General features: G+C 35.7%; 2 protein-coding genes across 3 annotated transcripts; both read right to left on the minus strand.

The window, feature by feature from the left end:
* Window positions 1–5,429: 5,429 nt before the first annotated feature.
* Window positions 5,430–10,647, minus strand: LOC111780897 (biotin--protein ligase 2). The gene is made up of 10 exons (XM_023661249.2): window positions 10,171–10,647; window positions 9,642–9,966; window positions 9,495–9,556; window positions 9,253–9,401; window positions 8,828–8,948; window positions 8,536–8,691; window positions 7,888–7,933; window positions 7,543–7,609; window positions 6,778–6,854; window positions 5,430–5,821 (listed from the first exon to the last, which is right to left on the minus strand). The coding sequence occupies exons 1-10, from the start codon at window positions 10,289–10,291 to the stop codon at window positions 5,779–5,781; spliced, it is 1,167 nt and encodes a 388-aa protein (XP_023517017.2). The 5' UTR covers window positions 10,292–10,647; the 3' UTR covers window positions 5,430–5,778.
* An 800-nt stretch (window positions 10,648–11,447) lies between these two features.
* Window positions 11,448–16,436, minus strand: PPK1 (putative protein kinase 1). 2 transcript variants are annotated; one of them, XM_023664665.2, is made up of 6 exons: window positions 16,029–16,436; window positions 15,112–15,519; window positions 13,931–14,907; window positions 13,220–13,417; window positions 12,433–12,594; window positions 11,448–12,308 (listed from the first exon to the last, which is right to left on the minus strand). In XM_023664665.2, exons 1-6 carry the CDS (start codon window positions 16,192–16,194, stop codon window positions 11,739–11,741), a joined length of 2,481 nt encoding a protein of 826 aa, XP_023520433.2. In that variant the 5' UTR covers window positions 16,195–16,436; the 3' UTR covers window positions 11,448–11,738. The 2 variants fall into 2 exon arrangements, with proteins under 2 accessions (XP_023520433.2, XP_023520413.2); XM_023664645.2 differs by having other exon boundaries at window positions 13,931–14,976.
* Between the last annotated feature and the right edge of the window lie 789 nt (window positions 16,437–17,225).

Genomic DNA, 17,225 nt, shown 5'->3' on the forward strand with positions numbered 1-17,225 from the left:
TGGAGGCCGCCGGACGGGACGGGTAGTTAATTAATAAATTCTTATCAAAATAATAATATATTAATTAATTTCCTTTTTTTTTTTTTGTGTTGATGGGTTTTGTTTGGATGCGGGTGGGTGTAGGAAAGTTAGAGTGGGGAACGGCGCGGGTTTGGTGGGAGATGTACAGCTGGGTGTGGCCGAGGCGGATCGACAACGTGGGGACCGTCGGGTGAGGGTTTGACGGTAACGGGGCCCTCTCTCTAAGGGCTTTTTCGTCTTTTCACTTTTTTTAAAATACATAAATTTAGTTAATTATTATTAATTTTTGGGATTTTCGTTTTAAAAGTGGTGGATACGGTTTCACGGGATAATTCCTTCTTTAATGAAATGGATTTTTCTTAATTTATTATTATTATTATTATTATTTTGTTGGCTTATTTTAATACGTAAATGAAAAAACAGAAATGAATTAATAATTTTATATATTTTTTTGCTTGAATTTATCTTTTCCAAAAAAAAAAAAAAACTCTTAATTAAAATTATTCTTTTTTATAAAATTTATAAAGTTTTTTTTGAAAGTTGAAAAATATTTTTAAATAAAATAAAAAAGCTAAAGGTAAGAATTTAAAATTTAAAATTTAAAATTTTTAACCATGAATAAATATATATATATTTTTTTTAAGAAAATCAATATTTTTAATATTTTTTTGGGCGATATGACGGTAAATTTTCAATGGAGTAACGACGTGTAACGTACATTCAAGTCATGAATATTCTATACTGTACTCTCATAGGACCAGTACTTTTTCGACACAACAATACTGTTCCTAGAACCAACAAAATAAAATAAATACTCAAAATACGTAAATTAAAAATTAAATTTATTATAATTTATCCGTTTATATTTTTGGATTGATAATTTAGTATTTTAAGTAAAATTAATTATGTGTTATGGTTTATACGCATAATTTCAGAGTTAATTAATATCCAACTCGTCTACGCTCGTATATAACCTACTTTAGTATATCAAGATTAACACTCGAATTTAAAGCTCATTTGTGACGGCAACCACTCAAATTCATCCATGTTGGTGCTGAAGGTGCCGCTGGGGGCTGCCTTAAGAGATATCAATTCAGAGAATAAATATCACCAAAATTTGCTTTCGTCTCTTCTTTGTCCACTGTATGCACCACTATGCATGCATGTGTCTGTGTTCATAATCTTATGAATTTAGCATTATTATTCGATTCAATTCTCTCTTTCTTTTTTAACCACAATATCGTTTTTCTTTCGTAATTATTTCAATCACACGTTTCGTTTTCGTTCTCTCGAATCTGTTGTTATGTACCTCGATAACTGTTATTATGGAGCTCCTCGAGCTAAAAACAACGGTTTAGGATTCATCTGAAACCATAGAGAAATGAGAGAGATACAGCGTTCGAGTGTTTGAGTCCGTAGCACCAAACCAGTTGCTTGATCTCCTTCCATTGGGCTCTTCTACAATGTTGTGCAATGTCCTCACGAATCTATAAGTTCAAGAATCATCAAAGTTCATCAACTCTTGAGGCCAAAACCGACCGAAGGAAGACTCGGACAAGACCCACGAAAGCTTACCTCAACTCGAATTCGGTTCTCCTTCTCAACATTCGAGCACGAGGTCAAGCAAATAAAAACTCCACATTTGGAAGGTCAATCCGAACAATCAAGAGTCGGGCTGGGTTCATTATTTAGTAACGTTTATCTGAAGAACAAAATTTACAATCTGAACAATTGAAGTTCATCTACCAAATTTTCTAGAATACGACCGATAATATATGATATGAGCTATGATTATAATTGGGCCACCAAGGAGAAAGGGATAGCATGATTTGCGTGCATTTTTACGACCACTTTTCGCGAATTAAAATAATAATAATAATAATGATAAAAAAGTCAAATCAACCGGCTATTGATTGAAAGCCACACATTCCCATTTTTTGAACAATCATTTTTCCCCCTTTTGTTTTTATGCGTTATAATCAAACTATATATTATAAATTATTGATCAATCGAGTTATACTTAAATGGACGAACTATACCGCTCAGTGCTTATATTTAAGTCTTCTTTATTTAAAAGAATAAGCATAAAGAGCGGTAAAATCAAGGGTTGAACAAGGCTAAAATACGCAGGACGTCAAGCCACCAATCAAAAGAACGAAGAGAAGTTGGGGTCAAAACCCAAGATCCCTGATCGGTCTAGGCTTGCCCGAGGGTCGACTTCATATGACATCCACGCCCCCAACACCGCTCTGTCTGTATGATCGTGATTCAACCCAAAATTAAGTCCCTTGACCCTTAAATATTTCAATTAATTTGTTTAAAAGAAAATGTGTGGAACCAAATTAATTAATATCGAATTATTTTATTATTCTAAATTATCAATTTACTATTGAAAAAATAATAATAATTAAATAAAAGAATACTAATCATGTTTAGTCTATATAAACCTACTTAGGGATCATAATTAATTAAATGTTATTTCCAACCCCACCAAACATAGGAAAATTTTAATTAATGTTGTTAATTTCTCTTATAAAGTCTTAATCTATACTCACCGATCACGAATATTTACTTTATATTAAAATATTAATAATTAAATGTCGTTAAAAATATTCATAATAATCATATTAATTAAATCAATATTTATTATATAGTTAATTTGATTGACAAAATTTATACGAAAATAACTTTAAAATGATATTTTAGTTTATTAGATTTATTGCCTAATCTATTTAATAAAAAATTGAGTGTAATAAATTTTTTTTTGGTCCGAGCATAAATTGTTAAATTATTAAATAATGTGTAACTTACATTAAAAGGAAATTGAATATATGATTTTTATTTTTTATTTTTACCAATTTTACAATAAAATTGAAAAAAAAAAAAAAAAAAGAGTCGGCCAATTCATTATTTACACGTGGAATTGAAAGGAAATATTAAAAAAAGAAAAAGAAAAAGAAGTGATCACATGCAGCATGAAAGAGAGCACGTGATTGGAAGGGTGTATGACGTCACTTTCAGTTGACGGTCGGGCACGGAAGTGGAAAAAACAGGAAGGTGATAGGGCACTTCTCTGAGCAGATGATCACGGACAGATACTTTTTACTTTGACTATTTTTAAACTCCAGTCAACTAACTTATTCCACGTGGCACCTCCATATTCATTCACCGCATCCCCTCTTTACTCCACTCTTATTATTTATCCTCTTATTATTATTATTATTTACTAAATTAATGAAATTTTAAACGAATCTCATAGATTATATATAAATATTTAAATGTTACTATAAAAAATATTTTTAAAATGTGGTACTACCAGTAAAAATATTTTTAAATTTTTTATTTTATATTATTTTTTGGGATAATTGATGATTAAAATGAAAGAATATAATATTAAAATGAAATAAAATAATGAAGAGTTGATGGAAGTCTCATATAATCATTAGGGATTTGCAATCCTAATGATTAGGGAGGGAAATCCAATCTTTTTTTTTTTACAAAATCCAAATTATTAATAAAATAAGAAAAGAAAATTGAAAAATCAAAATAATATAATTTACATAATGTAATAAATAGGCAAAAAGATTAGAAAAATAAAACAAAAAATTAAAAAAAAAACTAATTATTTAAAAAGGAAATGGGAATTTAAGTTATCGAGGCATTTTTTAAAAACTTTGAAATTAGGAATTTAATTTCGGCGCGTGATAGGTGTCATTTTTAATATCTTTATGGAAATGTGCATAATTCCAAATTATAATAAAATAATAAAATAATAAAATAATAAAATAATAATGCCAAAAAGAATAAATATGTCCATAAAATTCTCTCCAATCTTCTTTGGTCCACTGCGATTATGCCCAGAATCTTTGACTAATCAATAATTTATTTTCATTTTTATTTTTTATTTTTATTTTTTAAGTTATGAGGTGGAAATTTTTATTTACATGTAAAAAGCAAAAATTTAATTTAATTTAAGTATTTTTTAATAAATTATCGAAAATACTTTTTTTTAACTTTTATTAAGAATTTAAATTTATTATAATTTTTTTAAAAAAATTCGTACTATTTTTTAATTTTAATTTTAGAGTTTTATTATTATTATTATTATTATTATTATTTTTATATTTGAGATAAAATATAAATATTTTTATTAATTTAAAATTATAAAGACTTCCTTTTGACCTGTTAACCCACTTTCTCTTTTCTCCCCCTCTTCTTCACCAAAATATTCCTCCAAAACAGTAAAAAGTAAAAGGGTTAAGCTTAAAGAGCAAAAATCAATCGAACCCGGTCGATATCTCCGCTTTAAAATATAAAATTTAAAAGAATCGATCCGTTGAGGATTTGATTAAGATAAAGATCAATTTGGCTACGATAATTCTGATTCAGAAACACGATTTTGATGTCAATGGTTTTAAAAGAAAGTGAAGGAACAAAAAAAGTGACCATCACAAAAAGTCGAACGATCTCTAGAATTGGAATAAGCATTTACGAAAGTTTTAGGGTTGTGAATAAACGAGCGTTCTAAGGATAGTTTAGCTCCGACAACAACGTTGCGACGAGATAACGAGTTTTACAGTAAGGTGAACACAAACCTAGTTTTACAGTAAGACTTCCCCTTTTGCAGCTCTTGATTACCTCAAACTCTACACATCACGACACTCCCACCACTCAACACAGTGCTGGCATGGCCCATACTCCACCTAAAACCATACAAAGCTGCCTTTTTTGGGGTTGAAGTACTTGGGGTCGTCCAAAGTTTCATACCGTTTCATCCCGTTAGGTTCATGTCAGCCTAATTATAACTCAAATGGTTAAGACATATCATCGACTAAGAACATCATATATTCGAATCTTCACCCCAACACTACCAAAGATCTGATCACGCATCATTATAAAATGTTTAGTCTATCAGTATAACAACTTAAGCCCACCGCTAGTAGAATGCGTCTACTAGGGAGGAGAGAGATTTCCACGCCCTTATAAGAAATGTTTTGTTCCCCTCTCCGACCGATGTGGGATCGATCAGATACACGGTAAAAGCAACAAGAAACTAAAGTTCCAATACGAATGACTACAGAGAACAAGACTAAGAGTTTAGAGACAAAACGTATAATTGGACGTACTTTTTTTTTTTTTTTTTTTTTTTGTTGTTTATTCAATCCATCCACTGTTCTCCATGTGGAAAGCCAACCCCTTTCCTTCTTTTTGATAGTGAAACCCTAAACAAAAAGCCCCAACAGCCGTTAGGAATTATACACAGAAGAAGACATACCAGTTTCTGGGTCTGACATGGCGCCTTCCCACAAGAATCTTTTGTCCTTCTGTTCCTTTACACTCATTTCACAGTCGTAAAGTTCAGATAAGTTCTGGCAGAGAATTTCCCAAGTTTCTAACAAAAAGACATGCTCACTGACTGACTGATTATAGCAATTGTGGGGTCAGTGTTCATCAATTGGAAGCTGTCCCACTTGGAATTCAAGCACATTCAACAGGATGATACAAAACTCTACCACGTTATGGACCATGGACCCTTCTTAGTAACTTCAAAGATGAATAATATTTACAACTTCAGTAGAGATCTCATTGTCTAATCATAAAAGGTAAAATCTTTTCATCTTTCTTTACTCCACCATAGAAACAGAGAGATGTTCACCAAAAGTAAATGAAAGCAAAGTGTCTACTTCTTATTGCATAAGATTCCATTCCATATAGCTCATAGTCAGCCATCTGTTAGAGAATGAACAAGCAGTATTCTCACACCAGTTTGCTCTTTATCAGTCCTTTGAAGAAATCTAAGCTGTAGAACAACAGGAAAATGAGATGATCATCAGATTTGAGATCAGATCTTAGCAGTCATTCAAATGCTCAAATTTGTTAAATGCTTGGTGTTGTGAGCTGATGGATGCGATGCAGAAACAGGGCGTGTAGTTCAAAAGGACTTTTAAGGAGTAAATATATCAGAATTTAAAAATTTCATCCAACAAGGCAGTCACTTCCTTTGCAATCATTATGATTGATTCTAAAGCAGCTTGAAGATGTTTAACTTTATTGACCACTGTTGTTTCTTGGTCATGTATGAATTTGGAATCAATTTCACAGTTAATTTAGTAAATAATAATGATTTAGTCTAGTTATGATAGACCTTTTCCTTTTGGAAGCATCTAAGATATACACAGGAAGGGGGAGAAAATTTAGAATGTTGTGACCAGATTTTTGGTGAAAGGTTGGGACAAACTGCATACAATGAACTCTCTCGATCTTGAGAGTTAGTTTCACAAAGCAATCGATATGACATAGATGTTGTACTCTTGATGTTAACGTATCACATTGTATCTCCAACAGCCCAAGCCCACTGCTAGCAGATATTGTTTTATTTGGGTTTTTCCTTTTGAGCTTTCTCTCAAGGTTTTTAAAGCGTGTCTAGCTAGGGAGAGGTTTCCACACCCTTATAAAGAATGTTTTGTTCTCCTCTCCAATTGATATGGGATCTTATAATCCGAATCCCCTTCAGGGCCCAGCGTCCTTGCGGGCACTCGTTCCTCTCTTAAATCGATGTGGGATCTCACAATCCACCCCTTGGGGGCCCAACGTCCTCGCTGGCACACCGTCCGGTGTCTGGTTCTGATACCATTTGTAACAGCCCAAACCTACCACCAGAAGATATTCTCTGCTTTGACCGTTACATATAGTCAATTAAAGCACAACATAGTCCATTAACTAAATCAATATTAGGAATTCATTCAAATACTTAACCTATTTCCATCGGGATGGAGCTCGCACATTTGGTTGTCATCTCCAATAGCTAGCAAATATCCTGTAGGTGTCAACCCCTGTATAAAGAAACAAGCAAACTTGTGATCATGAAAGCAGTTCCTGTTTCTAAAACCATGAAAATCATAGAACATAGTGCATTTAGCACTCTCCAGTACAAAGTTGAACAAGAAATTGATATTGAATATTTGAACAAGACCACCCTTCAGGGATAGGATTATCTAACAGTAATAACTACATGATAATTTTTCTGCAGGAGACAAGGTCATTTCTTTAGAACCGGAAAGATATAAACAACCACAGTGAAGAGCCGAAAAGAGTAGTGGGATTAAGTCTGCAGCATTTGTGTAGAAATTAGATGTGAGATCCCACGTCGGTTGGAGAGGAGAACGAAACATTCCTTATAAGAGTGTGGAAACCTCTCCCTAACAAGACGCGTTTTAAAAACCATGAGACTGATAACAATACCCAACGGGTCAAAGTGGACAATATCTGCTAGCGGTGGGTTTGAGCTAGTGAATATGCTGGCCCCCAAGGGAGGTAGACGGTGAGATCCCACATTGAATGGAGAGGGGAATGAAACATTACTTATAAGGGTGTGGAAACCTCTCCCTAGCAGACGCGTTTTAAACCGTGAGACTGACGACAATATGTAACGGGTCAAAGTGAACAATATCTGCTAGCGGTGGGTTTAGGTTGTTACACTAGAGAAGACAAAGAATTAGCTATCATTCAGATATAACGTACCTGAATAGTGACTACATTTTCCACTACTTGATCTTCTTTCTTTTCCTGTACAATAACTCTTTGCCCACTACATACAAAGATGTAACAAAAAATTGTAAGAACTACTCGGTATAACTCGCACAGCATTAAATGCCATAAATATATATGTACACAACAAAATGTTTGAAACAAGTGACGTATGACTTGCGTAAAGATCAAACAACATAGTCCATTTCCAGGATGTTTTTGGTTCCCATGACAACAAATGTATAGACAATGCAAACTAAGTATAATCGTGAGAATGTTGGAACAGAGCACATGTTGATAATATATATATAAAGAAAAAGATCAATCATCATGAGTTACCTGTGCAACCATGTCTGACAGTAGAGTTCCTCAAGAGCCTGAAACCCTAATGATTCAGAAATGATGAAAACAAAATGGCATTAAACAGATTTAGAGTGAATGAGGTCACCAGGGAAATTTAGAAACTGAAGCAGAACAAACTTGAGACTGATAAGCACGACGTGCTACAAAATTCTAGCTTTTTCACGAGAGAACACGATTAAAAATCTACATCCTAAACGAACAATATCTTATCTCTCGCTCTCTATCCCTCCAGTGGAAATATTACATACAGCTATGATCTTTACAGACTTGAAGGAAATGTAACTAGAAAATATGGGAAGATTTCCTTCACGGATACTCAGTCACCTGACGTCCACCTATCCTTTATGCCATAATTAGAAGCCAAATGCGTAGCATGCACAAAACCGTAAGGCATCGAACAGCATGAAGTGATAGAATGATGTTCACACCGACATGTTCAGCCATGGGGGAAAAAGAAGAGAAAGAGGGCTAATTTCAAATTCTTTTTGCAAATGGTATTAGCTGCTACTATAAAATTTCATGGCTTGCAATCAACTCCAGAGCATTGTTAAGGTTGGATTGAATCCGTGCATGTATGTGACAATGTCTTATCATGTGGAAGACATTAGATTGGCATATGAATACCTTGATTTATGAAGATATCATACAATCCTTCAAATTTGTTAAAGAAGAATGCTAAGATATCCTCTCTTCTGAACTTGTAAGGTGTACTGGATAAATTCGCAAGAGCTTCATTCAAGCATGTGGTTGGTTTATCATTGTCTACATTTAATCCTATACCTGGAAGAACATAAAGCAAATAAAATATATCACAGCGACGCTAGGCCTTTCAAATTGGTGTAAGGTATGGTATGGAGACTAAGTTTCAATTGGGAAAGGGAAAACGGCCTGGATGGAAGAAAACAAACACAATTACCAGCAGTAACGTTGAACTTCTTTGATCTATATGTTGATGTGCACAGAATGCCTCCAACTTTCAGGCCATTCACATAAAGATCATTTGGCCATTTTATTTTCAAATCAATGTAAGGTAAACCCTGCAATATGAGAGGTATTAATCTCAACAAGTGCAACCCCATTTACGAAATAATACTCGTAACATGACTTAAACCCCTATCTATTCCTTAAGTTCCTCCAGATTCTTTCCAACAAACTGTTTCCCCCTTCTAAAGTTCGGGTAATTTAGCATATCAGGGCACTGAGACATCCCTGCGCTATAAAATTAACATCACTAGTTTATCAAAATTTTCAACTAGGAGACTGATTATAATAGAGTAGCCATGGTTTAACAAAGATTTGAATAAGAGTTGCTAATATGAGCCAAAACACAACAAGGGTTACCTTTTTGTCGCAAATATCTTTTACAGCCTCAGTAATAGCTAGAGATACTACATACTGTAGTAGAGGAACTATACGGCCATCTTCCATTTGAATGGTAAAGGAAAACATTAGGCAACCAGGGGGAGATTCCCACAAATTCTTTGATCGACCTTCATTTAAATCCACATAATGATTTACATTAGAAAGATGAATTCTATATCTACCATACAATGTTACCAGTCTTGCTTATTAGCACTACGCACCTCTTCCCTTGAACTGAACATCAGCCACACAGACAGCTCCCAATGGGAGATCGCTGAAGTTCCTGTTGCAAACTAATAGTTAGCTTGCACGTCGATGAACGAAAAAGTAATGTGGCCAAAATAAAAAAGAAGTCTTCATACACTTACTGAGAAATGACATCCTGAGTTGAAGGAATCCGTGAACACCAAATGAGGAATCTACCAAAAGTATTAGTAGAAAGAGAATTCATATATGAACCAATCTGAAAACCATTTTCCTCCAAAGATTTATCCCTTTCTGAGTGCAAAGAAACCGAAATTTCGATATCGTCTGGGAGCTTCAAAGTGTCATTCCTCTTCAGCAATTTGGCAGTTTCATTCTCAGCCTCTGTTTTTCCACTCAAAACCAACGAACAAGTTGAACTAGTCTCCATTGCTAAACCAGATAATAGAGAGAACAATCTCCCTTTTTCACTCACTTTACTGGAAGTCCCTGTTTTCCAGAAGAAAACCAATTTCAATCCTCTAAACCCTCACCCTACATGGCTGTTCAACTTCTTTTCAGAAAAGAATCATAAATCTTTATGAAACAGTTCGACAAACCTCAGCAAAGTAAAATTCGTCTCAAATCAACATAATGAACCAAAAATATCAGGAAAACTACTTCTAAATATATCGAAACAAGCAAGAAACAAACCTGGGGTGGGCGCTGAAGCAGTTGTATTGATCGGAGACCTAAAAGAGGGAGAGTTTATGATGGAATGAAAGCAGCGGGGGCCTCGCCAGCTGAAACAGCGAAGTGGGTTAGTTAAGAACATGACATGAGCATCTTGTTTCTCATTCAAAAAGCATCCGTTGCGAGATTCTGGAGTTGGTGCGGATAAAACAATATATGGGTTTTATCGTCAAGAACGCGTTGATAAATTGGCGTCATACAGATGCATTGAGGTCGTAGATCGTGAAGACCGCTGGTTCTTGGATATTGAATGTAGTGTAAGCTCCGCCGTGGCCGTGACAATTGCGAGCTCTGCAGACGTATATCGTCCACTGACTCCAATCAGTGAAAGCGACTTGTAATTTTAAAATTCTTTCGGATTCGCCATACGAGACAAGCTCATCTCTTATAAAGTTGGATAACTACGCAAGTATGAATGAATGCCTTTTACGACTCCAACTGCTTCCATTTATTTCAAAGTAATCTATGAATATAAGAACAAATAACGAATTCTAAATCAAATTTATATACAAAAAATGCATCAAAATCAAATCTATAAATACAAAAATGACCATCAGACTGAAAACTCAATTTCTCCAAATTCAAATCCCAAATTCATCGGCAAATTACTTGGGTTTCCTAAAGTCATTGAGCAATTGAGTGAAAAAGAAAAATTACATCCAATTCATGGTGTATATACACATGTTTTAAGAGAGATTTCCAAAGTATAAGGACTAGTGTCACAATGAGAAAATGTTTTGAAAACGTGAGCAAAGATATACATTTGAAAACGATTTGAAGAATTGAAGAAAGCAACGCTATATGATTATAAGCAAATAAAGAAATATTACAGCTTAAATAGCATATAACTAAAAAAGTGACAACTAGTCATATCTCTCTATAGTACATTTTGGGGCATTTTACCTCAGATGAAAGTGTGTAAAAGGAGTTTGTAACGGATATACAACCTAGCATATAACTAAAAAAGTGATAACTAGTCATATCCCTCTATAGTACATTTTGGGGCATTTTACCTAAGATGAAAGTATGTAAAAGAAGTTTGTAACGGAAATACAACCTTGGACAACACGTCCAGGATAAGCAAGACAGGGACATTTGCCATGTAGCTATAAACAACATGCCTTGGACAAGCATGATTATATATCAAGCTTATATGCCATGCACGCTGATACCTATGCAAATATGTCAAATTTCGATAGATGTTCAAATGCATAGTTTCTGTGTTGAATCTCAGAAGAAACATTAAATGGCAAGCTCTCGAACAAAACTACAACCAATTTACATCGTCAAAGCCAAGAACACAGTTATAACAATATACATTCTACACTATTGGCAAACAATACAGAGGTGTTAAATTGATCATCCACTCTTCCGACAGGGAATTAGATGTTCTAATGCACCGAACCTGGAGAGACAAAACCAGTATCTACCAAGGAGCAATCTCACATTCTATCAATCATTAGCTACTCAAATCTAAAATGTGCACTCGAAACCATTCCTTGACCAAGGAACAAAATTAGGATTTTCACTCATCTTTGAGTAGCTAGATTTTTGTGTTGCAGAAAAAAGTTCTTTGACGTTTGGGAAAATAGCTCGCTTTGATCGTCTTTAGAAGTTATTAAGAGAGATGTCACCGGCTGCACGGAGTTAATGAGCAGTTGTTGAAGCTGAGAACATAGATACGAGGATTCCTGGTCATTTTCACATGTTTCTGCAATAAGTTGCAGAAGTTTGGAACTCTGGTGTTGAGATAAGGATAGGTGTGGGGCGACTGGGGGTACGAGAAAAGGATGTTGAAGTAACTGAGGAATTCTCCATCTCTCATTGCGGTCCCATGAAAGGCACTTCTTCATTAGATCAACAAGCCAATGGTTACCAATGGGTTCATATTTAATCTCATGATTTGGGTCTGTAATAACTTTGAACTTAGCCCAGAACGTCTTATACTCGGAGAAGGGGGTCCTCCCATAAACCATCTGATAAAGAATGCAGCCAAGGGACCAAATATCAGATGGTCGACCACACTTGATGGTGTTTCCATTTGCATCTTTCTCATTGCACATAAATGCCTCAGGTGACATGTAACTCAGTGTACCCACCTGTGATACGGAAAAGTTCAAAAACCAGAACAAGAATATAATTTTGCATCAACAGTATCTTATTTTACTGATTATTAATATGAATGCAAAACAAAAGCATGGAAGGGCGTCAAATCATATTCACCTGTGAATCCCTTTGGATGTTGGTTGTATCACTCATTATGGCTTTTGCAATACCAAAGTCAATTAGTTTTAAGAAGCCTTTGACAAGAAGAAAATTTGCTGGCTTCAAATCAGAATGAACTATGCGTTCCTCGTGTATTGTGTTTACAGCTTGTAGAATTTGCTGCCATGTATCAAACATTTTCAATGAAACTTATGCAGACTTGTTAATCGGCAAGAAAAAGAACATACGCAGCGGTACATAATTTCTCCAACAGAACAAGGTTCCAAATAGCTGAAGGAAAGGATCCAGTTCTACACGACCAATCAAAACAATGCATATGCAACAAATCTCATAATAAACAAAATTTTAAAGCTATAACAGAAGGTAAGCGCTTCATCACAATGAATCGAAATTAATAAGCTTTAGAACCTCAGATGCTTGATTTGGAATATTGTGGGTGTGTGTGGTAATCCTTTTTTTTACCATAAATATATAACTAATCAAATATGAAATTTCTGTAGTTTCAAGATTGATTTTTCTTTTTCCAATTCCCATAATAATATAGTAATACAATTGTGTCTAAACACGGGGTGTACTGTGGTGTTCTAATGGATGTGATGTATGAGAAAATGAAAATAAATGGCCAAATTAAAACCATTAGCTAGCGATAAGAATTGTTACTATTTGCTCAGGCCATATTTTGGAGATTAAGAACACTGAGGGGGAAAGATAGTAAAATGAACATTAATAAAAGTGCACTTATTATTATTGCTTAATTTGATTCTAAATTGGAAGGAGGGATCACCTGCCAATAGAATCGAAGCCAATTTTCATCTATTATCTGATCCGAGTCAATTTCCTTCCATTTCTGTGAGAGCATGTGAGCCAAATCAATTTCACCATACTCTAGCACCATGTATATATATCCGTCATCTTTGACCCTAGCATCTTTATTATTCGTGGAGCCATTCAACACTTCCTGAAGTAAAGTCCTATCCGTTACCTAAAAAGAGACAGATTCTTAGTTAATCCGACACAAATAAACATCAATGACTGATGGCTATTCCACGGTTTAGACACAAAAATTGATCAAACATAGATTCTACTGTAAAACATTTTAGTTTTAGTTTTCTAGTTTTTTTGAATTAAGTGTTTAATAATGATTTCTTTGTTCCTAATCTAGTTTTCAAAAATCTGTTCTTCTTTTCAAGTTTAACTTAGTTTTCAAAAGCGTTTCTGAAATGTGAAAAACTAAGCAAGTAAAGGTTTTAGTAAACACATCTAGTTTTTAAAATCATAAGGCCAAAAATGAAGATATTATCAAATGGGGCAAAATATGTTTACAATTAAAAGCTACAAGGAAAAAAAAAATCGTTTTACGGTTCTACTCATGGCTTGAAATCCAAGCAGCGGCTGGGAAAGTAAGATGATCAGCATTCACACATTGAAAATGAGAGAGATGTAAAATATGAAAGAAAAAGACGTGCATAAAAGGTATTAAAGTAAAGATACATACCTCATAATCTACAAGTTGTATAATGTTGTTCTTCCCTTTCAACTTATTTAAATACACAATTTCCTGACAGAACCCATAAGCAGTGGCATAATCACGACCTTTAAGTTTAATTTTCTTAAGTGCATATATCGTGCAATCTGATGAGATGACTTTGTGAACCTCACTGCTTCCTCCACTGCCTATCTTGCCAAGTCTTTGATAAAGCTTTCCATTAACCTTAAAAAACAAGTCTGGATCATAATTCCTCTTACGAATTGTTGAACTGCTCTTCCCACTTGCAACTTTTTCATGTTTCTCTGAACCAGAAGGATCCAGATTCACATCAGAAACTGACTTTTTAGGTACTTGGGCTTTTGATTTTGTATCCATGGCATCCCCTATGAAACCTTGGCCTTCATATGGTTTATCATTATGTTGCGAAGCATGTTTTGGAATATCACTTTCTCTAGCTAACTTTCCCCTTTGCTCATGAGAGATGTCATTTTGCCTAATAACTTTTTCAGTATCGACAGCACGGCTAAGAGCATGTATGTCATCATTGCCTTTCCCATTCTTGTCCTCACCACTAATGTCCTTTAGAGAAGACCCTGATGTTGGCATCACATTTCTTTTAGCTTCATGTTGAATATTTGCACTAAAGCCACTCAAAGGTTCGGTAGCAATATTACCAACACCTTCTTGATGTAAATGAGAGCAATAGGTCGTTGAATTGAGCATAGGCACTGAACTCGAGTGAACTGACGTGGTGGTTGCATAAGATGGTCCAAATGAAGGTTGACTAACTGGTTGAGCCAAAAAGTCTCCAAATCGCTTGAGGTTATCTTCCATAGCTGGTGTTCTCTGTGCCAGCATTGAAATCCCACCATTGTTCTTCATGTTCATTTCACACTCTGTGTTTGAAGAACTTCGGTGCTTAGATTCATCATGATTTATTACAGTAGAAGCTTCTCCTTGATTGCCGGCTATCCAATCCATCTCTGTCAATGCAAGTGAACCCATATGAGATGATAAGTTTTCCACTCCACAGGCCATTAGATCATGGGCCCCTACAAGTGAAAATAGAATGATATATGCATTGCAAAACTTGGCACAAAACCAGTAAAATTATACAAGTGCTTGTGGAAAACCATTGAAGTGAGGATAGGATATGTAACAGGAAAATACAAGACACTGGTATTTACCCTGAGATGTCTTGTTGCTGTTAACAGAAAACCGAACCATTTTTTGGCCATCAACATGCTGGGATCCTGCATTTAAAGCGGACGACACATTCCTTGATTGACAACCAGCACCATGCACAAGTTCATCTCTGTGGGCATCAGGTGCGAAACTTCCATCAAAGCTTTTGGTCATCAGGCCTGAAATAGAAGGCGGTGTTACTGATTCATCTGGAGTTTCTCCAATAATAGTCATTGTGCTCTTCGTCTGTTCAATCAAATCCTTCACTGCATGATTTTGACTCAATGAAACTTCATTTTCAGGCTCCTTAACATTCTCTGCAAGCCCAGCCTGCGAACGAGGGTTCCTTGACACCTCTCTTTGGGGAACTAACAAGCGTCTGGGTCTTATACTATTTGTTTGCGTCACACCTGAAATTTCTAATGATTGTCAGACAATTCTTAGGATCCAAGAACAACCATAAAATTAAAACCATTGCCTGAGATCTTAGCAGAATCATATTTCTTCCGGGGTATTTAATACATAACCTTGAGTCTAAAGGAAACAAGGTATTCCTGGTATAAGTCCTTCCGAAGGAAACTCCAGAGACCAAAAACTAGAACGAATTCTTTATCTAATATCTCTGAGAAACCATAGTTTCCTAAGAACTCATAGTCGCGAAAAAATTCCCGATTCTGGAATTTAAAATCCGTGTGATTGAAGCTAAAATGTGAACATAGAAAATTAAACACCACCCTTTTTCAAGTTTCCTACATTAGTTGGTGAACAGCTAATTTCCCTCCTAACTGAGGCGAAGATACATTAGTACAAGAATAAATTCTTCTAATACTAGCTCCAAATTAAAAAAGCGCATAAACACCAGCCCAAATCATCAAATATTCGAACAAATCGAGTAATTATTAAACACAGAAATGTTTACCAAGTGGTCGATGGCGCTTGAACGCAGCTTGAACATGTCGAAGGAAGTCCGGCGGTGAGGAGGAAGAAAATGAGGATGAAGACGACGACGTAGTTTCCGGGATGGTCTGACGGCTCACTTTCTTCGCAAGTTCGGACGGGACCGGAAGGTTAGCCTCCCTGTCCATGGTCGACTCCGAACAGCATTTCGGGATAGAGAATAGAGAAAATAGCAAGGGAAAAGAGGAGGAAGATGAAGGAAATGCTCTAATTCCAGACACTCTGGTTTGGAATCATCTCGATCCAGAGCCTTAGGTGAGTTACAGATGCGAGATCAGTGGAAGCCTCCATTGTTGCCGTACTGTGTGTGTGTGTGTGTGGGTGCGAGGGAAGGAGAATTTTGAAAAGGATCGCCTTGTTTCAACCCGTCCCCTGTCGGAGCGTTTTTGAAATTGCATTGAATTGTAGTGGGCTTTCTTATTGGGCCTATCGTTTTCTGGACTAATATGGTTGAGCCCATCAATGATTTGGAATAGACTTGGGCTTCTCTTAGTTCTAATGGGCTATTTTGAATTCGGCCCATCTCTAGCCTCGGCCTACCATGCCAACGAGCCCAATTTGGTCTCCTCAGCCTCTCGGTTTTAAAACGCATCTCAGTACAGATTTTCACACCCTTATAAGTAAAATGTTTCGATTCACCGCTAGCAGATATTGTCCTTTCTGGGCTTTCCCTTTCGGGCTTCCCTTCAAGGCTTTAAAACGCGTATGCTAGGAGAAGGTTTCCACACCCTTATAAATGGTGGTTTGTTCTCCTTTCCAACCAATGTGGGACATCACAATCCACCCCCTTGGGAGCGTAATGTCCTCACTTCGTTCCACTCTCCAACCAGTGTGGGATCTCACAGTCCACCCCCTTGGGAGTGCACATCCTCGTTGGCACATCATTCGGTGTCTAACTCTAATACTATTTGTAACAGCTCAAGCTTCTTCGTTGCCCTCTCCAACCAGTGTGGGATCTCACAATCCATTTCCCTTGAGGGCTCAGCGTCTTTGTTGGCACACTGTTCGTGTCTGGCTCTGATACCATTTATAACTGTCCAAGTCTCACGATTTTAAAACACGTCTACTAAAGAGAGATTTTCACATTCTTATAAGAAATGTTTCGTTTCGTTCTCCAATCGATGTGAGATCTCACATCATATGAATCAAAATTGTGCGT

The sequence above is a fragment of the Cucurbita pepo genome, chromosome 1 (assembly GCF_057944985.1).
Source record: "Cucurbita pepo subsp. pepo isolate OVF chromosome 1, ASM5794498v1, whole genome shotgun sequence".
Classification (NCBI taxonomy): Eukaryota; Viridiplantae; Streptophyta; class Magnoliopsida; order Cucurbitales; family Cucurbitaceae; genus Cucurbita; species Cucurbita pepo.